Source organism: Balaenoptera ricei, chromosome 4, assembly GCF_028023285.1.
Source record: "Balaenoptera ricei isolate mBalRic1 chromosome 4, mBalRic1.hap2, whole genome shotgun sequence".
Taxonomy (NCBI): domain Eukaryota; kingdom Metazoa; phylum Chordata; class Mammalia; order Artiodactyla; family Balaenopteridae; genus Balaenoptera; species Balaenoptera ricei.
The window spans coordinates 102972863-102999332 of record NC_082642.1 but is presented as its reverse complement, the minus strand read 5'-3'; the positions used below and the strand labels follow the sequence as shown (position 1 = coordinate 102999332).

At 38.3% G+C, this 26470-nt stretch overlaps 1 protein-coding gene across 12 annotated transcripts in view; it reads left to right on the top strand.

Annotated features, from left to right (window-relative positions):
* Positions 1 to 26470, top strand: part of PHLDB2 (pleckstrin homology like domain family B member 2) — a 229704-nt gene that overhangs the window by 123004 nt on the left and 80230 nt on the right. For all 12 annotated transcript variants that reach the window (XM_059921178.1, XM_059921180.1, XM_059921173.1 and 9 more), the window contains one exon: positions 14705 to 16053. In XM_059921178.1, the coding sequence (XP_059777161.1) occupies positions 14719 to 16053 (1335 nt within the window). In that variant the 5' untranslated portion in view covers positions 14705 to 14718. The remainder of the gene's footprint in view (positions 1 to 14704; positions 16054 to 26470) is intronic.

Below are 26470 nucleotides of genomic sequence, written 5' to 3'. Positions count from 1 at the left end.
TGGGCTTTCTATCCTGTTCCATTGATCTATATTTCTGTTTTTGTGCCAGTACCTTACTGTCTTGATTACTGTAGCTTAGTAGTATAGTCTCAAGTCAGGGTGTCTGATTCCTCCAGCTCCATTTTTTTCCCTAAAGATTGCTTTGGCTATTCAGGGTCTTTTTTATCTCCATACAAATTATGCAATTTTTTGTTCTAGTTCTGTAAAAAATGACATTGGTAATTTGATAGGGATTGCATTGAATCTGTAGATTGCTTTGGGTAGTATAGTCATTTTCACAGTATTGATTCTTCCCATCCAAGTACATGGTATATCTCTCCATCTGTTTGTGTCATCTTTGATTTCTTTCATCAGTGTCTTATAGTTTTCTGAGTATAGGTCTTTTACCTCCTTAGGTAGGTTTATTTCTAGGTTTTTTATTCTTTTTGCTGCAACGGTAACTGGGAGTGTTTCCCTAATTTCTCTTTCTGATCTTTTGCTGTTAGTGTATAGGAATGCAAGAGATTTCTGTGCATTAATTTTGTATCCTGCAACTTTACCAAATTCATTGATTAGCTCTAGTAGTTTTCTGGCAACATCTTTAGCATTATCTATGTATAGTATCATGTCATCTGCAAACAGTGACAGTTTTACTTATTCTTTTCCAATTTGGATTCCTGTTATTTCTTTTTCTTCTCTGATTGCCGTGGCTAGGACTTCCAAAACTATGTTGAATAATAGTGGCAAGAGTAGACATCCTTGTCTTGTTCCTGATCTTAGAGGAAATGCTTTCAGTTTTTCACCATTGAGAATGATGTTTGCTGTGGGTTTGTCATATATGGCCTTTATTATGTTGAGGTATGTTCCCTCTATGTCCACTTTCTGGAGAGTTTTTATCATGAAAGGGTGTTGAATTTTGTCAAAAGCTTTTTCTGCGTCTATTGAGATGATCATATGGATTTTATTCTTCAATTTGTTAATATGGTGTATCACATTGATTGATTTGCATATGTTGAAGAATCCTTGCATTGCTGGGATAAATCCCACTTGATCATGGTGTATGATCCTTTTAATGTGTTGTTGGATTCTGTTTGCTAGTATTTTGATTAGGATTTTTTCATCTATATTCATCAGCGATATTGGTCTGTAATTTTCTTTTTTTGTAGTATCTTTGTCTGGTTTTGGTATCAGGGTGATAGTGATGGTGATGGTGGCCTCATAGAACGAGTTTGGAAGTGTTCCTTCCTCTGCAGTTTTTTGGAAGAGTTTGAGAAGGATGGGTGTTAGCTCCTGTCTAAATGTTTGATAGAATTCACCTGTGAAGCCATCTGGTCCTGGACTTCTGTTTGTTGGAAGATTTTTAATCACAGTTTCAATTTCATTCCTTGTGATTGGTCTGTTCATATTTTCTATTTCTTCCTGGTTCAGTCTTGGAAGGTTATACCTTTCTAAGAATTTGTCCATTTATTCGTGGTTGTCCATTTTATTGGCATAGAGTTGCTTGTAGTAGTCTCTTATGATGCTTTGTATTTCTTCAGTGTCTGTTGTAACTTCTCCATTTTCATTTCTAATTTTATTGACTTGAGTCCTCTCCCTCTTTTTCTTGATGAGTGTGGGTAAAGGTTTATCAATTTTGTTTATCTTCTCAAAGAACCAGCTTTTAGTTTTATTGATCTTTGCTATTGTTTTCTTTGTTTCTATTTCATTTATTTCTGCTCTGATCTTTATGACTTCTTTCCTTCAACTAACTTTGGATTTTGTTTGTTCTTTTTCTAGTTGCTTTAGGTGTAAGGTTAGATTGTTTATTTGAGATTTTTCTTGTTTCTTGAGGTAGGATTGTATTGCTACATACTTCCCTCTTAGAACTGCTTTTGCTGCATCCCATAGGTTTTAGATCGTTGTGTTTTTGTTGTCATTTGTGTCTAGGTATTTTTTGATTTGTTCTTTGATTTCTTCAGTGATCTCTTGGTTATTTAGTAACGTACTGTTTAGCCTCCATGTGTTTCTGTTTTTTATGTTTTTTTCCCTGTAATGGATTTCTAATCTCATAGGGTTGTGGTTGGAAAAGATGCTTGAGATGATTTCAGTTTTCTTAAATTTACTGAGGCTTGATTTGTGACCCAAGATGTGATCTATCCTGGAGAATGTTCTGTGTGCACTTGAGAAGAAAGTGTAATCTGCTGTCTTTGGATAGAATGTTCTATAAATATCAATTAAATCTATCTGGTCTATTGTGTCATTTAAAGCTTGTGTTTCCTTATTCATTTTATGTCTGGATGATCTGTCCATTGGTGTTAGTGAGGTGTTAAGGTCTCCCACTGTTATTGTGTTACTGTTGATTTCCTCCTCTATAGTTGTTAACGTTTGCCTTTTGTATTGAGGTGATCCTATGTTGGGTGCATAAGTATTTATAATTGTTATATCTTCTTCTTGGATTGATCCCTTGATCATTATGCAGTGTCCTTCCTTGTCTCTTGTAACATTCTTATTTTAAAGTCTGTTTTGGGCTTCCCTGGTGGCACAGTGGTTGAGAATCTGCCTGCCAATGCAGGGGACACGGGTTCGAGCCCTGGTCTGGGAAGATCCCACACGCCGTGGAACAGCTGGGCCCGTGAGCCACAATTACTGAGCCTGCGCATCTGGAGCCTGCGCTCCGCAACAAGAGAGGCCGCGATAGTGAGAGGCCCGCGCACCGCGATGAAGAGTGGCCCCCGCTTGCCACAACTAGAGAAGGCCCTAGCACAGAAGCGAAGACCCAACACAGCCATAAATAAATTAATTAATTAATTAAAAAAACAAAACAAAACAAAACTTCAGATTTCATTTAAAAAAAAAATAAAGTCTGTTTTATCTGGTATGAATATTGCTACTCCAGCTTTTTTTTATTTTCCATTTGCACGGAATATCTTTTTGCGTCCCCGCACTTTTAGTCTGTATGTGTCCCTAGGTCTGAAGTGGATCTCTTTTAGACAGCATATAGATTGGTCTTGTTTTTGTATCCTTTCAGAGAGCCTGTGTCTTTTGGTTGAAGCATTTAATCCATGTACATTTAAGGTAATTATCAATATGTATGTTCCTATTACCATTTTCTTAATTTTGGGGGGTTTGTTTTTGTAGGTTCTTTTCTTCTCTTGTGTTTCCCACTTAGAGAAGTTCCTTTAGCATTTGTTGTAGAGCTGGTTTGGTGGTGCTGAATTCTCTTAGCTTTTGCTTGTCTGTAAATCTTTTGATTTCTCCATCAAGTCTGAATGAGATCCTTGCCGGGTATAGTAATCTTGGTTGTAGGTTCTTCCCCTTCATCACTTTAAATATATCATGCCACTTCCTTCTGGCTTGTAGAGTTTCTGTTGAGAAATCAGCTGTTAACCTATGGGAGTTCCCTTGTATGTTATTTGTCATTTTTCCCTTGTTGCTTTTAATAATTTTTCTTTGTCTTTGATTTTTGCCAATTTATTACTATGTGTCTCAGTGTGTTTCTCCTTGGGTTTATCCTGCCTGGGACTCCCTGCACTTTCTGGGCTTGGGTGGCAATTTTCTTTCCCATGTTACGGAAGTTTTCAATTATAATCTCTTCACATATTTTCTCGGGTTCTTTCTCTCTCTCTTCTCCTTCTGGGACCCCTATAATGTGAATGTTGTTGCATTTAATGTTGTCCCAGGGGTCTCTTAGGCTGTCTTCATTTCTTTTCATTCTTTTTTCTTATTCTGTTCCACAGCTGTGAATTCCACCATTCTGTCTTCCAAGTCAGTTATCCATTCTTCTGCCCTAGTTATTCTGTTATTGATTCCTTCTAGTCTATTTTTCATTTCAGTTATTGTATTGTTAATCTCTGTTCGTCTAGGTGTTTGTTCTTTAATTCTTTTAGGTCTTTGTTAAACATTTCTTGCATCTTCTTGATCTTTGCCTCCATTCTTTTTCCGAAGTCCTGAATCATCTTCACTATCATTATTCTGAATTCTTTTTCTGGAAGGTTGCCTCTCTCCACCTCATTTATTTTTTTGTGGGGGGGGGTTATCTTGTTCGTTCATCTGGTACATAGTCCTCTGTCTTTTTATTTTGTCTCTCTTTCTGTGAGTGTGGTTTTCATTCCACAGGCTGCAGAATTGAAAAGTTGTTTTAATAATGATATAAACACAAATGTGAGTCCAATTGGTAAAAGTCACATCTTGAATATTTAGATAAAAGTCAGAAGTTTTGCAAGTGGGAAGGGAATTTGAATAACCCAAATGTTTTTTGGGGTTCTTCCTGCTTTCTGTCCTTCCCCTGCCTTCCTCACAGGCTGAAAAGAGTTATCACAGGAAGCATGCAGCCAAATTCCTTGGGTAGTCTAAAGTATATTTTAAAGTTCAGGCAGACAAGTCTTATTCAAGGGACTAGCACAAAATTGTTTAAACTCCCTATAATTGATGTTTCACCCTCTTGACAAGAGTCCTCTAAGTTTCTTAAGAATTCCTAATATAAAACAATCTAGACTTATTTAAAAGGAACCTCTGTCACAGGAGATAAAGATCCTCATTTGAATATGGTTTTTGCTATTGACTGTGATTACCTTTAGGAACCATTGGATACCATCTGGACTTCTTTTGACAGAGCTTAGACTTCAGTGGGCTGGAGATGACAGAAAGGAATGGTACCATGGGGTAGACTGATTTATTGTGATAGGAAGAAGCTGAAACTTTTTTTTTTTTTTAACTTTTTTTCATCACTTCTTCCATCTCTCATTTCCTCCCCCTATTCCCCATCATGCCCCAGTCCCTTCTGTGCTCCCTTCCTCCCTGTGGCATCATCTGATACTTTTGTTCTTTCCTTAATGGTCTCCCTTACCTCTTCTTTTAGATGTTTTCAGAATGTAATAAAGTAAAAATTCAAAAGGGAAAACAAGAAAACCAAGAAAGAAACTGTGTAATCAGTGTCCTGAGATCATATCGGCATTCCAGTGGTCCTCCCTTTCTCCCCTGCCTGCCACGCATCACCCTGACACCTGGCAAATTCTGAGGATGCCTCAACTTGCCTGGGTTCTGAAGAGCCTCCTCTGGCAGTCACAAAGTCTTTGTGCCTTTTAGACTGCTATGGGCATGTGGGCAGTGTATGTCTGTCTCTGTGTGTCTGTCTGCATACAGTAAGATTTACTGTTGTGACAGCCTCAGTCTGCAAGAACAAAACATCCTCCTTATTCTTGGGTCTTTTTTGAGAGATAAAAGTGCCCTCCTTGGAGATTATCAATGTATCTACATGTATCTAGTGGATAATAATTATTTTGTTCAAAAAGGCTGATCTTTAAATGACAAAGAACATGGCGCAAGGAATGAGGAATGAGAATCCATTTTCTGCTCTGTTTATTTGCAAAAAACCAATAAGGGCTCAGTGTCCACTAACAGAAGTTTGGTTTTTTGGTTTTTGTTTTTTTCTTCCCTGCGCTGAGACGTAAAATCGTGAGTGTGAGGAAGAGTTTAGAGGAACAGAGTTTAGGAGGCCAGGTTGCATGAATGGGAGATGAAGTTCTGTGGGGATGGATGTTGAGACAGTGGGAAGGTCCAGATTTAGGGATGCTTGCAAAACCTGTGCATGGGGGCTTCTCTGGTGGCGCAGTGGTTAAGAATCCGCCTGCGAATGCAGGGGACACGGGTTTGAGCCCTGGTCCGGGAAGATCCCACATGCCGCGGAGCAACTAAGCCCGTGAGCCACAACTACCGAGCCTGCGCTCTGGAGTCCATGTGCCATGACTACTGAAGCCCATGTGCCTAGAGCCCGTGCTCCACAACAAGAGAAGCCACCGCAATGAGAAGCCCGCGCACCACAACAGAGAGTAGCCCCCGCTCTCCGCAACTAGAGAAAGTCGTGCACAGCAACAAAGAACCAAAGCAACCAAAATAACTAAGTAAAATAAATAAATAAATTAAAAAAACAAAACCTGTGCGTAGGAGGGGATATTTGAAGAAGAGAGGATCTGGGAAGGTGTTTGCCAGTGAGTGTGGGGTTGTGTGGAGAGATGAGGCTTGTGTGCAGAGAAGCAGGAGGCTGAGGATTTAGTGATGAAAGGAAATATTTGTGAAAAAGGAGGGTATATTTGCCAAGGCAGAGTCGAGAGGACTGAGGGTTTGTTTAACTGAGGATGGTGTTTGGATAACGGAGGGTGGGGAAAACAGGCTGCTTTTGGATTTCTGAAATGAGAATATTGCTAGAGAAGGAAGTGGTTGTTCCTGAAGCTTCTAAGTAGTCCCCCTCCCCCTTCATCATGTTTTCATGTTGGGATTAGTGGGAAAAGAGGGAGGTTTTTGTGTCCATTGTTCTCCATTCCTTTTTTTTTTTAAAAACATCTTTATTGGAGTATAATTGCTTTAAAATGGTGCGCCAGTTTCTGCTTCATAACAAAGTGAATCAGTCATACATATACATACGTTCCCACATCTCCTCCCTCCTGCGTCTCCCCCCCTCCCACCCTCCCCATCCCACCCCTCCAGGCGGTCACAAAGCACCGAGCTGATCTCCCTGTGCTATGCGGCTGCTTCCCACTAGCTATCTATTTTACATTTGGTAGTGTATATATGTCCATGCCACTCTCTCACCCTGTCACATCTCACCCCTCCCCCTCCCCATATCCTCAAGTCCCTTCTCTAGTAGGTCTGTGTCTTTATTCCCGTCTTGCCACTAGGTTCTTCATGACCTTTTTTTTTTTTCTTAGATTCCATATATATGTGTTAGCATACTGTATCTGTTTTTCTCTTTCTGACTTACTTCACTCTGTATGACAGACTCTAACTCCATCCACCTCACTACAAATACCTCCATTTCATTTCTTTTTATGGCTGAGTAATATTCCATTGTATATATGTGCCGCATCTTCTTTATCCATTCATCCGATGATGGACACTTAGGTTGCTTCCATGTCCTGGCTATTGTAAATAGAGCTGCAATGAACATTATGGTACATGACTCTTTTTGAATTATGGTTTTCTCAGGGTATATGCCCAGTAGCGGGATTGCTGGGTCGTATGGTAGTTCTATTTTTAGTTTTTTAAGGAACCTCCATACTGTTCTCCATAGTGGCTGTATCAATTTACATTCCCACCAACAGTTCAGGAGTGTTCCCTTTTCTCCACACCCTCTCCAGCATTTATTGTTTCTAGATTTTTTGATGATGGCCATTCTGACCGGTGTGAGATGATATTTCATTGTAGTTTTGATTTGCATTTCTCTAATGATTAATGATGTTGAGCACTCTTTCATGTGTCTGTTGGCAATCTGTATATCTTCTTTGGAGAAATGTCTATTTAGGTCTTCTGCCCATTTTTGGATTGGGTTGTTTGTTTTTTTGTTATTGAGCTGCATGAGCTGCTTGTAAATCTTGGAGATTAATCCTTTGTCAGTTGCTTCATTTGCAAATATTTTCTCCCATTCTGAGGGTTGTCTTTTGGTCTTGTTTATGGTTTCCTTTGCTGTACAAAAGCTTTTAAGTTTCATTAGGTCTCGTTTATTTGTGTTTTTATTTCCATTTCTCTAGGAGCTGGGTCAAAAAGGATCTTGCTGTGATTTATGTCATAGAGTGTTCTGCCTATGTTTTCCTCTAAGAGTTTGATAGTGTCTGGCCTTACACTTAGGTCTTTAATCCATTTTGAGTTTATTTTTGTGTATGGTGTCAGGGAGTGTTCTAATTTCATACTTTTACTGTTCTCCATTCTTAAGCTTGGAGTTTGGGGCTGAAATAGATTTCTTAGTTTTTCCTATTCAGTCCTCTAAAAGCTTCTTCCCTCAGGCACCACTGGTCACCACAGAATTCCCCCCCTCCCCTCCACCTCCCCAATGGCACTGCTTCCGACAAACTGCTCTAAGCTGGTGTCTGAATTCAATTACGTGTCATCAGTACGTGCTTTAAAACATTGCCATACCGTAAACATCAGTGCTGAAAGAGGCCAGCCTGTGGACCACCAGTGTGCTGGGAGAGCTTGAAACACCAGGCATCAACCACTGTCTGTGACAAAATACGCTCCCAGATCCAGCACCTCAGCTCTAAGGCCCCTCATAAGAACGACAGAGACTCAAACTTTTTCATAAAGTGGACATTTTAACCTAAACCCTCCTGATTTTTTTTTTAAGATTCTTTTTCTGAATTTGCTTCTGTAATCATCATCCCTCCCCTTTCCCCAGCAATATGAAAAGATTTCCCCTTTCCTATCACTTGCTCTTGCACTCCCCCTTTGATTAATTCCTGCTATATTGGCTGATCCTGAGAAGTGTTTGTGCACGGCGATGTAGAATGACAAGTAAAGTGTTGTATAATTTAAGAATCCTCCAAACTCTTGGTATAAATTACCTGGAAAACTGCATTTATATATATAGGCCAGACTTTAAGACTCCTACTTCTAATGCAACACACAGAACACAACACAGTAAATACTTCATTTTAATTTGTTCATTTTTTAAAACTTTGCTCCCTGGGTGTGTATTCATTATTTTGAAACCAAGATCCCTACAACTCTGGCCATCGCGGTGCTCTGAAGTCACCATTAGTGACTTAACAGTTTGGATGGGATTAGTTCACTGTGGTGTTATTTGGTACAAATGGAGCAGGAGAATTATATTTTAAAACATATACGAGCATTGTGCCAAAGAGGAAAGACTCTACCAAGAAACTTTCAAACATGATCCCTGAGGTTAGTTTTTCCAGTAATTTTCTTCTTAAGGTAAAATGTACTGTGACTTTCCATGGTACCTTCCAGAGATCTCTAAATGACTCCTGGCATTTTCTAATCGACAAAGAGATGATATACGTTTCAGGTGATAAAATAACAAGAGAGCTCTGGAGGGATTAAATTTATGGATTGGGAAGTAAGCCCAAATGTTTCAACACACATTAACTTCTTTCCTGTTTAGACGACCCGGTGTTGTCTCTTCTTTCAGATGGGCACCAGATGCCTTCTTCCCTTCTCCACACCGGTTCTGTTTCTGTGCGTACGCGTGCAGTATATGGAGCTATTAGTGCCCTTGGGGCTGTTTTGCTTCCACAATAACGTAATGCAGTGATTTTATAATTTCCCTGAGACTTCTTTTTTGTTTACATAAAATGTACAGGAAAGCAAAAAGAAACACACCAGCGGAGATCAAGAAGCCAGGCTAGAAACCTCGGAGAGTTCCTCACCTTTCTTACACGTGTTAACACAGACCTCTGTCCCGCCGCCCTCCCTCTTGGGTGTCACTTTGACAACACCTCTTGCAGCGTGCCCTTTCACCTCCCGCAGCCCTAGTTCTTCCTCTGCTTTCTTTTCCTAACCTCAGCTGCAGTCTCTAATACATTGTCTGCAGGGCTCCATCGCGTTGCTGTCTCCCTCACTGCTGGGGAATTAAACCCATTCTCTCCCATGGTATCCTCTGCCCTCCTGCCTCTACTCGCCTTGCCTTTGCTCTCATCCTCATTCAGAGTACATTACTGCTTCCTGTTCTACATTTCCCTATGCTTTTCCCACCTCTAGGCCTCCACTCTTGTGATCTCACCCTCAATGAAAAGAACACCCTGGCACTGGGGAAGGAGAGAGAGGTATCATGAGCCATTATTGTCACTCCTAGGGTCAGAAAGACCACCTGTGTGATTCTCCACCTTTTGAGTTGAATTGATTTATGGGATTAAGAGATCTCAAATTGACACAAGTATACATACGTATGTACTCAGCTATGACCGGTAAACTCAGCTTCAGGAAAATGAGTGAATTACATGTTTATACTTGATGATAAATCTTTAAGTGTACAACTTTTTACACATCCTTAACAGACCCAATAAGGTTGAACTGAAAAACTGGGGTATCAGACATGAATATCTTAAAATATTCTCTGGAATGTTCTTCCATCCAGATCATCTGTAGCTTTCTTCTGCAATATGTGTGGGGGAGAAATGTTGCATGACTGTTTCTCAGATGTGGTTTATTATTTGCAAATGTCCTGCTTGTCTCTTCCCTAGAGACTGTAAAGCTGATCTTTCAGCTAGTACTACTGTGGAATATTTTGGTGTTGTATTTTGTTTGGCCAACGAAACTGCGTCAATAATTGCATTTTTTGGTGGTGGGTGGGTTTTGGCTGAGCTGCGAGGCATGCGGGATCTTAGTTCCCTGACCAGGGATCGAACCTGTGGCCCCTGTAGTGGAAGCATGGAGTCCTAACCACTGGACCCCCAGGGAATTCCCAATAATTAAATTTTTTAATTAAAAAAAAAAGTGTATGTGAGGATGAGAGAGGGACCAAGTGTTGCCACCCTGTAGGGTAGTAAGAATACCCTATAGTAGTTTGATACTATGTAGTTTTGTTGGAAGAGGGAATGGTATTTGGTAATATTTTGTTTGGGTGATTAAGTAGCATTTGCAACTGCAAACCGGTTGAAATACATTAATACATTTTATCATCTAAAATGACATTCATGTCCTATGCTGCTGAGTCAAAAATTAAACTTTTAAGTGTCCTTTTTGACATAAACCCTCAATTCTATACCGTTGGAGCAAATATTGAAAATGCAGAGTTTGGGCTCAGTGCTTAGCTTCTGACTTCCATTTAACAGCACCTGCTCTGCCTTGCTTTCTGGATGGCTAACTCTGCACTATCTTAGCTGTGTTTCCTATTTTGTATGCACCACTTTATAACCAAAGTCTTCCCCACTAACTGGCTTTAATTCTTTTCTTGTTATTCTAACATCTCACTTATGGATTTCCCTTTGTATCCTTATCTAAAATATCCTAAATGGTTGGAGGATTGCTGTCCAATTTAAACCACACTTAAGAAAGGCATAGACTTGGACCCCAGAGAGCATATCTTACATGGTGATGAAGATGGGAAAGGATTTAGAGAACTATGAGAGAGAGATACATAGTTATTAAATATAGAAAATAACTGTTGCTTTTTTCCTACACAATTTTTGTTATTAATTCTGTCAGAGACAGGATGTTCGCTGGATGTACCAGTAGCCTGACCTCAGATGGGCTTGAGATTTTGTTTATATTTTCAAAACCACAAAATTTGAGGTGTGGAGGTGGCTTTACGCTACCATTGGATAATACCCATCAGATTCCCTTTCTTCAATAGGACTTAACTCCATTGTCATTTCTTTCTATGATAACTTCCCCAGACTACCAGTCTCACTGGGTTAGCCCCCGCTCCATGCTCCTTTACCGATCTGTCAATCAATCCTCTATTAAGGCATGCATCACACCATATAGCATTCATTCATATGTGTGTTTTCCCCTTTGGACTGTAAGCTATGTGAAGGCAGGAAATGGTATCTTTGACCACATATTTTCCAGCGCCTAGCTCAAAGCCTGGTTTATAGTAGGCACTTAATGAAGATTAACACCTTCATAGTAACACACAGCTCCGAAATCTCAGTGGTTTAAGACAATCTTGGATTGGCAAAGACCCTGCTCTCTATCGTCCTCACTGAGGGAGGTAGGCTAAGGAAGCCTCTACAGACTTGGATGCAAGTGAGTCATCTTAGCAGGGGATGGGAATGGTGAATCATGCTCCAGCTCTTGATGTTTCAGCTTGGAACTGACATGTCACTTTCTCTCCTGTTTCATTGATCAAAGCAAGGGACATAGCCACACCTAATGTCATGGGAATGAGGAAGAACAGCACTGCTTTGTTTCTGAAAGGAGAGAACAGGAATAATAGCAACACTAGTGCCTGTTAAGCCAAAGTCTGTTACATGGTAGGCGCTCAATACCTAGTTAATGAATGAGGTACCTGAAACTACCTGTTAGGATTTTAATTTTTTTCTATACAATAAGCAGAATCACTCCAAGTAATGAAATAATCTAATAACTACATTAAAAAATGAGCATACTAAATATATTATCTAAGCCATATTCAGCAAACATCTGGAGACTTTTTTTGTAACCACTCTGTTCACTTTATTCATATTAGGGAAGGTGTTATGTTTGATTTTGCAGTTTTTCAGATGCATAAAGTATGGAATGGGTCAATTTGCATAATTGTCATTTTTGCCTGAGTCATTTAGAGGATTTGGAAAAAATGTTGAAGTCTTCAAGTATTTACATATTTAGTCTGATGAAGAAGTTATTTAAAGTAACCTTTTTCGGAAGAGTTAATATCTGGATCAAAAATTGGGCAAGAGCTTAGGAAAAATGAGAGTCTAATCAACTTAAAAATGAAGTATTGCTGCAGATTGTATGCTAATATTTTACACTAAATTTTTTCTTCATTGTTAAGGTAACCCAAACACATTGTATAAAATGTGGAAAATACAAACTAGTTTGAGAAAGGTGAATTAAAAATCACTGGTGTGATTTCTTTTATTCCATTGTTCTTGTTATAGAATAAGCATATGGACAAGGGAAGAGAAGATATTGGCTTGTAATGGGGGGTAACAGTGGCAATATCAAGAAATGATCAAATTGAGACTATGGATTAAGGACAATATTGGTAGGATTTGTTGATGGATAAAATGAGGAAGGAGGGAACAGAGAAATGATAGAGATGGTAGAGGATAGAGGATATAGTGATAGAGGAGATCAGTGATGCTTCCCCAGATTTTGGCTTGAACATCTGAATGTAATCCATGTGCAGAGGTGGGTGTATATATAAGACTGCACTCATTGTATGTGTGGTTTTTAAAATTTACTTAACATTATATTAACGTATTTTTAATGCTATAAACATACCTTGAAATAAGATTTTAAATGGTTTAATATTCACTCATATGATATGCTATAGCTGTTGATTTTCTCCCTATTTTGGGGGCAATTAAGGTGTTTTTTCCCCTTTAATAAATAACATGGTAATGTTCTCAGGATCCACCTACTTCCTTGTCTCCTCAATTCAAAAATATTTAACTTGAGGGAATTGACCAAGGTTTGCTGGAATTTCAACATAGCAAACCAACATGTGATAAAGTGAGTTGGGAATAGAAGGAACCAAGACTAGAGGTCATCTTGGTTTCAGTCTTCCAAGGGGGTATGGTGAGATATAGCTCAAACCAGACTGGTGTTGCTTTCGAGGTCAGAATTGGTAGTGGTAGACAATTGCTGAGAGGGACATTTGTCTTGGATGCAGAGATGGCACTGTCCCCGAGGAATGAAAGACCTGGCAAGAGCCAGATGGCCGGGCCAGATCCCAGCTGGGGGGCAATTCTAAAGGAGAATCTCAAAAATTTTTTTGAGGTCCACTTAAAAAGACAATCATGCTTTTATCCATCAGGGTAGGGCTTTGGATTGGAGGATAAGGTACCCAAGGCAGAGCTTCCTGTGGGAAGCTGCAGCTTTGAGGGGTCTGAGGACTCAGCCCATCTCTAGGATTTAAGCAGCCAAACTGTTTCTTTGCCCCACTCTCTGGGTAAGAAGCAGTTCCTTATTGGGCTGCCTGCATTTGCCCAGGAAATCTCTGAGGCTGAGCAAGCAAGGTGAAGGTCCTCCATCTGTGGCTGGGAGGGAGTGGGGAAGGCTGAGATGGACATTGAAAACTTGCGTTCATTGAGTGTCTCACCTGTGGGGCGATGGGAGTCAGGAGGGGCTGGAGATACGATAGAAATACTAGAAAACCCTCTGCCTTAAACTTGTGTCTTGGTCACACATTATGATATTGATTACTAACCATACGTAATACTGTTTATATATAGTGCAGAGATGCAGTAACCAGTGTTTGAGGTGCCTATGGAGTTGGAGGACTGTCTTCGCAGTACCTGAGTTCAAATTTATGTTTAAATTGTGTTTTCACTTTGATGATAACTTAAAGAAAATATTTTTATCAGTTTGAAATATAAGGCTTCACATTTACAGTGATAATTTGTGATTAAAAAGACATTTTCATAGACTAAAACTGCAGTTTCTTAAGTTAATATTGTTCAAACTAGGGTCCAAAACATATTCTTATGGGTACATCCATTAAAAAAATTTTCTTTTCATCGTGGAAAATAGAATCCTAAGCTGAGCCTCGAAGAATGGATGGGTTTGGATGGGTGCAAAAGGAGAAGGGTGTTTCCATGAGAGGAGAGAGTTAGATCAAGGATGATCATGGTGCCTCTGGGATGCCTGGGAACTTGAAGGATACGTCAGTTTCAGGTTTTTAAATACTCCACCCTGACCCTGATATGTCAGGAATATGGGGAACACTCCTTCCTCTACTATTACCTACCTTTCTCTGATGGATGCGGGAGCTTGATTAAGTCTTTTTGTTGAGAAGGTAACTCTCATAGTCCCCCTTTAAAGAATCATCTTCTAACCCTCACGTTATTGATCAGTGTCTAACACAAAATTTTCTTTCTTTGCCAGAATGTGAATTTAGTTTCCTCAGGACTTAACTTCTGAGCGGTTAATGATTCTTGCAGAGACATCTAAAGGAAGGCCCATTGCAACATCCCTTTGGGTGTTTGCTAGGTACTCAGGAAGCAGGTGGTCCTCCAGGGACTAGAAAACTAAAGGGACATTGTCTTTTTTAGGTACCAGCCTCATCTTGCAGCTGTACTTGGTTAGGGATTTGTTCCTCTCAAATTTCATTGATGTCCTCTTGAGTTATTTTTCTTTTGTACAAGAAACATCCCAGATCAGTGGTCTTTATACATCTTCATTTTGCAGGACAGCTTTTCTAGGTTTATTACTAAAACAGCGTTTGTGTTTTTTAATTACAACAGATTGGACTGCAAACCTATTTGTACTGATGTAGGCTGAAAAATGTGGTTCGTCTTTTTAAATCTTCTTTGTTAAGTAAAGCTTTCTCTTGTTTTTTCCTTTACAGATTCCAACAAGATTATGGCAGAGCAGAGCCACATGCAAAAGCAGCTGGATTTACAGAATGGTAGCTTAGAGGCGGGCTTTGTGGCGAATTCCCTCGAAAACGATTCCCAAAACATGATGGAGAGCCTGAGCCCGAAGAAATATTCTTCCAGTCTGAGATTTAAAACCAATGGAGACTATTCTGGTTCCTATTTAACCCTCTCACAACCTGTGCCTGCTAAAAGAAGCCCTTCTCCTTTGGGAACCAGTGTCAGAAGTAGCCCCTCCTTGGCCAAAATCCAGGGAACCAAGCAGTTCTCTTGCGATGGAAATGACAAAAATATTTCCGTGAAACCTCCCACCCCTTTACGCAGCACTTCACCCTCCCTTAGTGGATATCCACTTGGGAGAGCAGACTTTGATCATTTTACAGGCCGGGACACTGAAAGGTCCTTGAGGCTTTCAGAGAAGCCTCCCTATTCCAAATATAGCTCAAGGAATAAATCCCATGACAATGTCTACTTTCTCGGAGGGCTGGAAGGCCGAAAAGCATCTGGCTCACTCCTGACCATGTGGAATGGAAGTCCCCTGAGTGATACTGGCTCCTTGCCCATCGGTAGGTCAGGGGCAGCCAGCATGCCTTCAAGCCCAAAGCAAGCCAGGAAAATAAGCATCCAGGACAACCTGACACTTCAGCCCAAGTTGACCAGACACAAGGATCTGGCATCTGAAAACATCAGTTTAAGAACTAGGAAGTACTCGAGCAGCAGCCTGAGTCACATGGGCGCCTATAGCCGATCTCTCCCCAGGTTGCACAGAGCCACAGAGAATCAGCTGGCACCTCTCAGTTTGCCTCCAAGAAGCTCTCTGGGCAATTCCAAACGAACGAAACTGGGGGAAAAGGATCTACCTCATAGCATCACAGACAATGACAATTACCTGAATTTTTCTTCTTTGAGCTCAGGAGCTTTACCCTATAAAACCTCTGCCTCTGAGGGCAACCCTTACGTGAGTTCCACCCTCAGCGTCCCTGCCAGTCCTCGAGTGGCTCGGAAGATGCTTCTGGCCTCCACCTCCTCCTGTACCTCTGATGACCTTGATAGGGCTTCCTACTTGGGGACAAGCCCAGGTCATTCATTCCCTCCCGGAGAGCTGGACAGAGCGTTTGCGGCCAGGAGGAACTTCTCGTGTGGGTCTGTTGAGTTTGATGATGCAGATCCGGACAGCCTCAGACAGGCCTCAGGAACCCCCCAGCCTGTCCTTCGGGAACGGAAAAGCAGCATTAGCTCCATTTCAGGACGAGACGACCTGATGGATTATCACCGGCGGCAGAGGGAGGAGAGACTCAGGGAGCAGGAGATGGAGCGACTGGTAATCTTCTCATCTGACTTGACCTCACTGTTTCATTGAATAACTTCTTGGAGACAAACTCCAAGGATATATGTGTAGAATTTCCATGTGCACCAGCCACTGGTCCCCTCCTAGATTTCCTCCTGCTAACCTTCCTCTTCCCAGATCACTATTATTAGTCATAAATGGATAGTTTGAAGGCCTACATGTGCCTAATGTTATATTAAGTTGCTCTGCAGAGGTCTCACAAGTATAAATTCTTGATAAATCTAACAAAGATAGTTGTGAATTTTACTGAATTTCTTTAAAAGTCTTACAAACTTCTCTCTTAAGACTATGAGGAAACACTGATTTGTATTATTTATGTCATCAAATTTGCATGTATATGCTATGATGGTAATAATCAGTGAAATGACAACTCATTGGAAATTAGGCAGTAAGTTTCTCTGTATAGCAAGTTGTCTGTAAAGTTGAAAGGTTGCCCCAATGGTGCTCAACCTTTTTTCTGCACTGTATATAGACACACACACACCATACTCCCTTCAGCCATGTCTTAATACATATAGTGACTCCAAACTACACATGCTCAAAAAAAATTACTGAGTTGTCTTTTTCTATGGATTTATGATTACTGTAAAAAATATTGAAAATAATAAGAAAAGAGGAAACAGGAGAGTCCCACTAATGAATGAGAACAAACTGCTGCGTTTTTCTATTTTCTTTTAAGCACAATTTTTTAGGGTGAATACCTGTAAGATTATTTTGATTCATTAGTGATTAATGATTAATGATTTCCTTAATGTGGGAAGCTGCAAGATGGTAAAGCTGATTTACAGAAGTATAGGAGTATCAAAAGTATTTTAGTTACTAAAAGAAAGTATCCTGGAATAAGATTTCTGAATCACATACAAAACTAGTTAATGCCCTACAGGACAATAAAATTGTAACTTCTGGATTATAATGAACAGAAACTTTTGCATCTATACAGGACAGAATTTGCTTGAAATTTTAGAAAAATAATTATTCACATCACTCACAGTTTTTGATAAGTTAATATCTATCCTTACAGAGTTTCCAAATATCCTAATCACTAATAGTGAATGAAAACAAATGTGTATACCCCTAGAGAATTTGGTATTCTGTGGGTGGGTATGTTAGATGGTGCTCCAGTATGGCAGTTCCTTTGTTATCATAAATAGTCTCCAAAGATTTTTCATGATCACAAAAGCCATTGTATTTGGTCCTGATTCATTGACATAAGCTAGAAAAACTTTTAATTAGCATATAAAAGCCTTCTTGTATATAGATAGCAAATCTAGTGCTATACTGTACTGAACAACTGTCATTGATAAAGCCAGAGAATCAACTTCTATGATTTATTAAGTTACCTAGGAGAGCATTTCAATGGCTTCATCACTCCAGAGGTCTTCGTTAAATGCTTTTATTTACTCTTCTGTTCTAAGGGTAGGAAACCAAACTCTTATTTATTTATTTATTTATTTATTTATATTTTTGGCTGTGTTGGGTCTTTCTTGCTGCACGCGGGCTTTCTCTAGTTGAGGTGAGAGGGGCTACTCTTTGTTGTGGTGCACAAGCTTCTCATTGTGGTGGCTTCTCTTGTTGCTGAGCATGGGCTCTAGGTGCAGCGCGTGGGCTCGGTAGTTGTGGCTTGCAGCCTCTGGAGCGCAGGCTCAGTAGTTGTGGTGCACAGGCTTAGTTGCTCTGCGGCATGTGGGATCTTCCTGGACCAGGGCTTGAACCCGTGTCCCCTGCATTGGCAGGAGGATTCTTAACCACTGCGCCACCAGGGAAGTCCCAAACTGGTTTCATCTTTAGCACTTATAAGAGTTGGTGAATTTTTCTTTCCTCTAGTTTTCCCAAATCTGCTAAGGTTCCTGGCTATCCAGCAAGTGACCTTTTTACTGCCTATAAGGTTGGTGTCCTGTAAGCCGCAAACTGGTCCTAGTTCAACTTCTTGGGAGAAGCTTTGGGTATTAGCTTCAGATATGAAGTTATAACCCTTTCTCCTTAATAAGGGGCTTGTCATATCTGATGAAGTGAGGCTAATTTTTAAGTAAGACACTTTACATTTGGCCTCTGTTGTATTGTCTATTTGTCTGATTATATTCCACTAAAAGGGAGGACAGATTCTTATTGAGCCCATGCAAATAATGCTATTGCCATTAAAAAGTAAAATGTCTCAGAAAAAAATGTTTTTTCCTGAATCTGAAGGACCAAGGAGAACAAACTAACATTTAAAGAATGTTTCATTTAGTTTGCAACATCGGAGTCAACTAAATTGATGGTTAGAGATAGATCAGCATGAATGCTAAAAGGGTTTTCCCCATCAGAAAATAGAACATTAAGATAATGCCAATAATTTTCCAAAACACATGTCCACATTTAGAAATTAGATTTCCAGTTTCAGTTCAGTCTGTTCTATGTAATTAATTCTTATTCCTCTAACCTTGGGTCATTAATTTGATTTCATCAAGTTATCTATTTCTGAACTAAAAGAAGTCCTGAAAATCTGATTTAGCCTCTAGTACTATCTTATACTTGTCTATGTAATGTCAGCTCTTCTGTCAGCCTCTGACCCTAAGTCCATTCTTTGAAATATCAAGAGTGAAGAGTATCTGGTAAAGTTCTGTCCACGAGGCTCTGAGACTGTCTTTCTTTGTTAAAGGCACATCCTCACCTATAACTTAAGCAGAGTCTTTAGGAAAGCATGAGAGGAAATCGTGGACTACTGGGTGAGGGTAAGAGTAAGTGGCTATGGTTAATCTACGGTTAATTTAACAAACAGCATCAGCAAGAAGGAGAATTTAAATCTTCCATTAGGCAATATGATGTTGATCTTCTCTTATTTTTTTTAATAAATTTATTTTATTTATGTATTTATTTTTGGCTGCGTTGGGTCTTCGTTGCTGTGCGCAGGCTTTCTCTAGTTGTGGTGAGAGGGGGCTACCCTTTGTTGCGGTGTGCGGGCTTCTCATTGCGGTGGCTTCTCTTGTTGCGGAGCACTAGCTCTAGGCATGCGGGCTTCAGTAGTTGTGGCATGCAGGCTCAGTAGTTGTGGCTCGCGGGCTCTAGAGCTCAGGCTCAGTAGATGTGGCACATTGGCTTAGTTGCTGCACGGCATGTGGGAATCTTCCTGGACCAGGGCTCAAACCCATGTCCCCTTCATTGGAGGGCAGATTCTCTTCACCACTGCACCACCAAGGAAGCCCATGTTGGTCTTATTTAATCAGTGTTTCCCCTGAGGGTGAGAACATATTACAGAGAGTGAGGACGTTGACATATATCCAGGGCCTTTCTGTAAAGTATGCAATCACTGAACTTTATAATATTTTGCCTGTACAAAATTAGCCTAGGGAAGGCTGAGCTTCTCATTTGATTTGATAAATCTTCCTATGCATTTCTTGATAGTGTTGAGCTATTTATCAAGAAGGGGCTTAACAAATAAACCTAATTATTTCTAGCATTCTTCTTTTTGTAAGGTTAAGAAAAAAAATCTTTGTCGTTGCCCAATAGTCCTCTGGGAAAACTTAAAGACAGTTCAAATGTAAAAGGTATCTTGGAAAAAATTTGTTTTCCTGAATTTAGGGTCTGATCTTGGGAAGGCAAAATCAAATATTAATCAGAGATTATGTTATTTGAATAATATAGCGTTGTGGATGCCTGAGAAAATGAATGTTCGCAGTTTGGTTACCTAATAAAGTGAGAATAAGTTATTTATTATAAACAATAAATCTTAAAATAATCAGATGAGGAACTGTTTTTGGTCATTTTAAATATGCAAGTATATATCCCAGTTAGGAGAAGGCACAAAAGATTACTCTTGTGAGATACTGAAACTCTTCTCTCTGGGCAGATTACAAAAAAATAAAATAAACTTTTGCTATCTTTTGTAAGCATAGGCTGATTTCTCCAAGATAAGTAAGTAGGTAATTTCAATAAGAGATAATTGCATTTTAGTTTTACATTAATAGGATACTTCTCATAAAAAAATTACTTCATAAATAAATTCATCAATGCTGTTCAAACTTTGCCAAAATTTTAACATTTTATTACATCTTTACAGAATTAACTATTTGCAGGTATTATAAAATAAGTCAAATAAGCTCCCTTTCTGCAAATCTAAAATTTTTAATGTAACTTTATTTTATTAAAGTACAGTTGATTTACAGTATTGTATAACTTTCAGGTGTACAACATGGTGATTCAACATTTTTATAGATTATACTCCACTTAAAGTTATTATAAGATATTGGCTGTATTCCCTATACTGTACCATATATCCTTATAGTTTATTTTATACATAGTAGTTTGTACCTCTTAATTCCCTACCCTTCTATTGCCTCTCCATCCCTCTCCCCACATGTTATCACCAGTTTGTTCTCTATATCTGTGAGTCTCTTTCTGTTTTGTTATGTTTATTCATTTGTTTTATTGTTTAGATTCTACATGTAAGTGCTAACATACAGTATTTGTCTTTCTCTGGCTGACTTATTTCATTAAGCATAATATCCTCCAGGTCCATCCATGTTGTTGCAAATGGGAAAACTTCATTATTTTTTATGGCTGAATAATATTCCATTGTCTGTATATACCACATCTTCTTTATTCATCTGTTGATGAGCTCTTAGGTTGCTTCCATATCTTGGCTATTGTAAATAATGCTGCTATGAACATTGGGGTGCATATGTCTTCTCAAATTACTGATTTCTGTTTTCTTTTGGTATGTACCCAGAAGTAGAATTGCTGGATCATATGGTAGTTCTGTTTTTAATATTTTGAAGCATCTCCATACTGTTTTCCATAATGTCTCTGCCAGTTTACATTCCCACCAACAGTTTACTAGGGTTCCGTTTTCTCCACATCCTCGCCAGCATTTGTTATTTGTGGTCTTTTTGATGATAGCCATTCCGACAGGTGAGAGGGGATATCTCACTGTGGTTATGATTTGCATTTTTCTGATGATTAGCAATGTTGCGCATCTTTTCATGTGTCTATTTGCCATCTGTATGTCTTCTTTGGAAAAATGTCTTTTCAGGTCTTCTGCCTATTTTTTAATTGAGTTGTTTGGTTTTATGATATTGAGTTGTATGAGCTGTTTATATATTTTTTTGATATTAACGCCTTATTGAATATATCATTTGCAAATATTCTCCCATCCAGTAGGCTGTCTTTTTGTTGTATTGGTGGTTTCCTTTGCTTTGCAAAAGCTGTGAAGTTTAATTAGGTCCCACTTGTTTATTTTTGCTTTTGTTTCCTTTGCCTGAGGAGAAAGATCCAAAAAAATACTGCTACAACTTATGTCAAAGAGTGTTCTGCCTATGTTTTCTTCTAGGAGTTTTATGGTTTCTGGTTTTACATTTAAGTCTTTAATCCATTTTGAGTTTATTTTTGTGTATGGTGTTAGAGAATGTTCTAATTTCATTCTTTCACATGTAGTTGTCCAGTTTTCCCAGCACCACTTGTTGAAGAGACTGTCTTTTTTCCATTGTATATTCTTGCCTCCTTTGTCACAGAGTATTGACCATAAGTATATGGGTTTGTTTCTGTGCTCTCTATTCTGTTACATTGATCTATGTGTATGTTTTTGTGCCAGCACCATACTATTTGATTACCGTAGCTTTGTAGTATAGTCTGAAATCAAGGCGTGTGATTCCTCCAGCTTTGTTCATTTTTGTCAAGACTGCTTTGGCTATGCAGGGTCTTTTGTGGTTACAAATAAGTTTTAGGATTATTCATTCTTATTCTGTGAAAAATGTCTTGGATATTTTGATAAGGATCACATTAAATCTGTAGATTGCTTTGGGTAGTATGGACATTTTAACAATGTTAATTCTTCAGATTCATGAACATAGGAAATCTCTATTTCTTTGTATCATCATCAATTTAGTTCATCAGTGTTTTATAGTTTTCAGAGTATAGGTCTTTCTCCTAGTTGATTAAATTTATTCCCAGGTATTTTATTCTTTTTGATGTGATTTTAAACAGGATTGTTTTTTTGATTTCTCTTTCTGATAGTTCATCATTAGTGTATAGAAAAGCAAGAGATTTCTGTATATTAAACTTGTATCCTGCAACTTTACTGAATTCCTTTATTAGTTCTAATAGTTTTTTGTGGAGACTTTAGGGTTTTGAATATATAGTGTCATGTCATCTGCAAATAGTGACAGTTTTACTTCTTCCTTTCCCATTTTGATGCCTTTTATTTCTTTTATTATCTGATTGCTGTGGATAGGATTTCTAATACCATGTTAAATAGAAGTGGTAAGAGTGGGCATCCTTGCCTTGTTCCTGGTTGTAGAGGAAAAGCTTTCAGCTTTTCACCATTAAGAATGATGTTAGTTATGGGATTGTCATAAATGGCCTTTAATATGTTGAGATATGTTCCCTGTATGCCAACTTTGATGAGAGTTTTAATCATGAATGGTTGTTGAATTTTGTTAAATGCTTTTCCTATGTCTATTGAAATGGTTATGTGATTTTTATCTTTCTTTTTGTTAATGTGATGTATTGCATTCGTTAATTTGTGGATATTGAATCATCTTTGCATCCCTGGAATAAATCCTACTTGATCATGGTGTATGATCCTTTTTTATATATTGTTGAATTTGGTTTCCTAATATTCTGTTGAGGAGTTTTGCACCTCTGTTCATCAGAGATATTGGTCTGTAATTTTCTTTCTTTCTTTCTTTTTTTGTAGTGTCTTTGTCTGGTTTTGGTATCAGGGTAATGGTGGCCTCACAGAATTTATTTGGGAGTGTTCCCTTTTCTTCGATTTTTTGGAATAGTTTGAGAAGGATAGGTATTAGCTCTTCTTTATATGTCTTTTAGAGTTCCCCATGAAGCCATATGGTCCTGGACTTTTGTTTACTGGGAATTTTTTTTATTCTTCATTCAATTTCACCACTAGTGATTGGTCTGTTCAGATTATCTATTTCTGCCTTATTCAGTCTTGGAAGATTGTGTGTTTCTAGGAATTTATCCATTTCTTCTAGGTTGTACAATTTATTGGTTTATAACTGTTTATAGTGTTCTATTATGATTTTTTGTATCTCTGTGATATTGGTTCTTCTCTTTTGTTTCTTATTTTATTTGTGTCCTTTCTCTTTTTTTTTTAATGAGTCTGGCTAAAGGCTTATCAATTTTATTTATCTTTTAAACAATCAGCTCTTGGTTTCATGAATCTTTTCTATTTATTTTTGGTCTCTATTATATTTATTTCCTCTCTGATATTTATTATTTTCTTCCTTCTGCTGCCTTTAGGCTTTGTTTGTTCTTCCTTTTTTAATTCCTTTAGATGGCAGTTTAACTTGTTTATTTGAGATTTTTCTTATTTCTTGAGATAGTCCTGTATTGCTATAAACTTCCCTCTTAGAACCACTTTTTCTGTGTCCCATAGGTTTTGGAAAGTTGTGTTTTGTTTTGTTTTTTAATTACTTATTTTATTTATTTTTGGCTGTGTTGGTTCTTTGTTGCTGCACATGGGCTTTCTCTAGTTGCCTCAAGCAGGGGCTACTCTTCATTGCAGAGTGCAGGCTTCTCATCGCGGTGGCTTCTCTTGTTGCGGAGCACGGGCTGTAGGTGCACAGGCTTCAGTAGTTGTGGCATGTGGGCTCAGTAGTTGTGGCACATGAGCTTAGTTGCTCCACGGCATGTGGGATATTCATGGACCAGGGATCAAACCCATGTCCCCTGCGTTGGCAGGCAGATTCTTAACCACTGTGCCACCAGGGAAGTCCCTGTGTATTTATTTTCATTTGTCTCAGGGTATTTTCTGATTTCCTCTTTGATTTCTTCATTGGTCCACTGGTTTTTTAGTGGCATGTTGTTTAATCTCCACATGTTTGTGTTTTTCCCATTTTTTTCCCTGTAATTGATTTTTAGTTTCATACCATGTGGTTGAAAAAGATGCTTGATATAATTTCTAGACTCTTAAATTTGTTGGGATTCATTTTGTTTCCTAGCATGTGATCTTTCCTGGAGAATGTTCCATGTGCACTTGAAAAGAAATGTGTATTCTGCTGTTTTTGAGCGGAATGTCCTGTAGATATCTGTGAAGTCCAACTGGTCTATATGTCATTTAAGACCATTGTTTTCTTATTGATTTTCTGTTTGGATGATCTGTCAATTGATGTAAGAGAGGTGTTAAAGTCCTCTACTTCTATTGTATTATTGTTAATTTCCCCCTTTATGTCTGTTAATATTTACTTTATATATTCAGGTGCTCCTATATTAGGTATATGTTAACTAATACAGGAGCACCTAAATATGTTAATGAGTGTTATATCCTCTTCTCATATTGATCCCTTTATCATCATATAATGCCCTTCTTTGTCTTTGGATATAGACTTTGTTTTAAAGTCTACTTTGTCTGATATGAGTATTACTACCCTAGCTTTCTTCCAATTCCATTTTCATGAAATATCTTTTTCCATCCCCTCACTTTCAGTCTGTGTGTGTTTTTAGCTCTGAAGTGAGTCTCTTGTAGGCAGCATATAGATGGGTCTTGTTGTTTTTTTATCCAATCAGGCATCCTATGTCTTTTGATTGGAGCATTTAGTTCATTGACACTTAAAGTGACTATTGATAAGTGTGTACTTCTTGCCATTTTGTTACATGTTTACTGGTTGTTATTGTAGTTCTTCTGTTTTTTCTCTTCTTTTAGTTTGTTCCCTTGTGGTTTGATGATTTTCTTCAGTGGTATGCTTGTGTTTCTTTCTGCTTAGTTTTTGTCTATCTATTGTAAGTTTTGATTTGTGGTAACCATGGGGTTCATATGTTGACCTATAAATATATCTACTTGTTCTAAACTGATAGTCATTTAAATTCAAACACATTCTAAAAGATCTACGCTTTTTACTCCCCTACCCCACTTTTGGGTTTTTGATGTCATATTTTACATCTTCATGTCTATCCCATAACTGTTTATTGTAGTTATAGTTGATTTTACAATTTTTGTCTTTTAATCTTCATGCTCGACTATTTAAGTAGTTGATCCACAATCTTTACTATATATTTGCCTTTATCTGTGGGATTTTTTTCTTTCCTATAAATTCTCACTTTTTGTTGTAGCCTTTTCTTTTCCTCTTAGAGAAGACCCTTTAACACTTCTTTTAGGGTCACTTTAGTATTGCTGAACTCTTAGTTTTTGCTTGTCTGAGAAGTTCTTTATCTCTCCTTCACTTCTGAATGATAACCTTGCTGGGTAGAGTGTCCTAGGTCTTAGGTTTTTCCCTTTCAGTACTTTAAATATATCATGCCATTCGCTTCTGGCCTGCAAAGTTTCTGCAGAAAACTGTATTTTTGATGTGTTCCTGGGGGGAGATGAGCTCAGCATCCTCCTTCTCCACCATCTTGATCTCCCTGACATCCAAATATGTAATTTTTTAATTTCCATCAATTTTTGTTCTTCACGGTCTTCTTTCACTTTCTGGAAGAATCAGACACTTCAGACAGAAGCCCTTAACTTAAGATATTGTAAACTGTATTTAAGCTGACACATCACAGAACATAATTACTATTGATATAAAAATGTTTGTCATAGTTATAATTGTTTGGTTGAACACAAATTTTATGTTTTTCTTAATCTTACACTGTATATGGAAGTAATCTTAGCTTATCTTTTCAGTAAACTAGTAAAGAAGTTCAGAGAAACTAATCTCTTTATGATAAAAGTAATCCAAACTTATTTTAAAGATGAAATTAAACTTGTATTATACTGTACACTGATAAGACAAGGCAAAGACATATAGCTGTTTTTTAAACCGAATCATCAAATCAGTGTTTGATAATTTGTGTAAGGATTCACTTTATTCATCTAAACTTGTTTTCTAAGGCAAAGAAAACTGCTTCTGAAGTCAACAGTTTTGAAGAGGAAGGTCTTTTCTAAAGGAGAACACATTTAAATTTTTAGAATTTCCTTTTTATTTTTTTGGAATTTTGGGAATGTTAGATTTATTTAAATGCTTATTAGTCTCTATAAACCAATCATAATAGAGTTCCTTTATTTTAATGTATTATTATCCTCAGGAAGTAGGAAAATATTTCACTCACACACAGTGATTTTTTTTTCTCAGTTACAGAGACTAGGCAAAAAAAATTGTCCTGATTTGAGTTCACAAATAGAAGAACAACAAACAAGTGAGAAATGACAACAAATAAATGCTCAGCCGTCTCTCACCAGAACAAGGGTAGCTTCCAGTTCTACGTGACAGTTCACCAAGTGGTCAGATCATAAAACCAGATTCCCAGTCATTGCACCATCAGTGCAGATAACTATTGATTGTGTGCAATCGAAAACCCCAATCAGATGTAGACATGAATCAGAAACCCAGAGCAGGAAAACAAAAATTTCAGAAGATAGCGAGTCAGTGAAGGTAAAGTTCTACTGCCATATGGGGTTTACTCCAGGAGCCAAGAA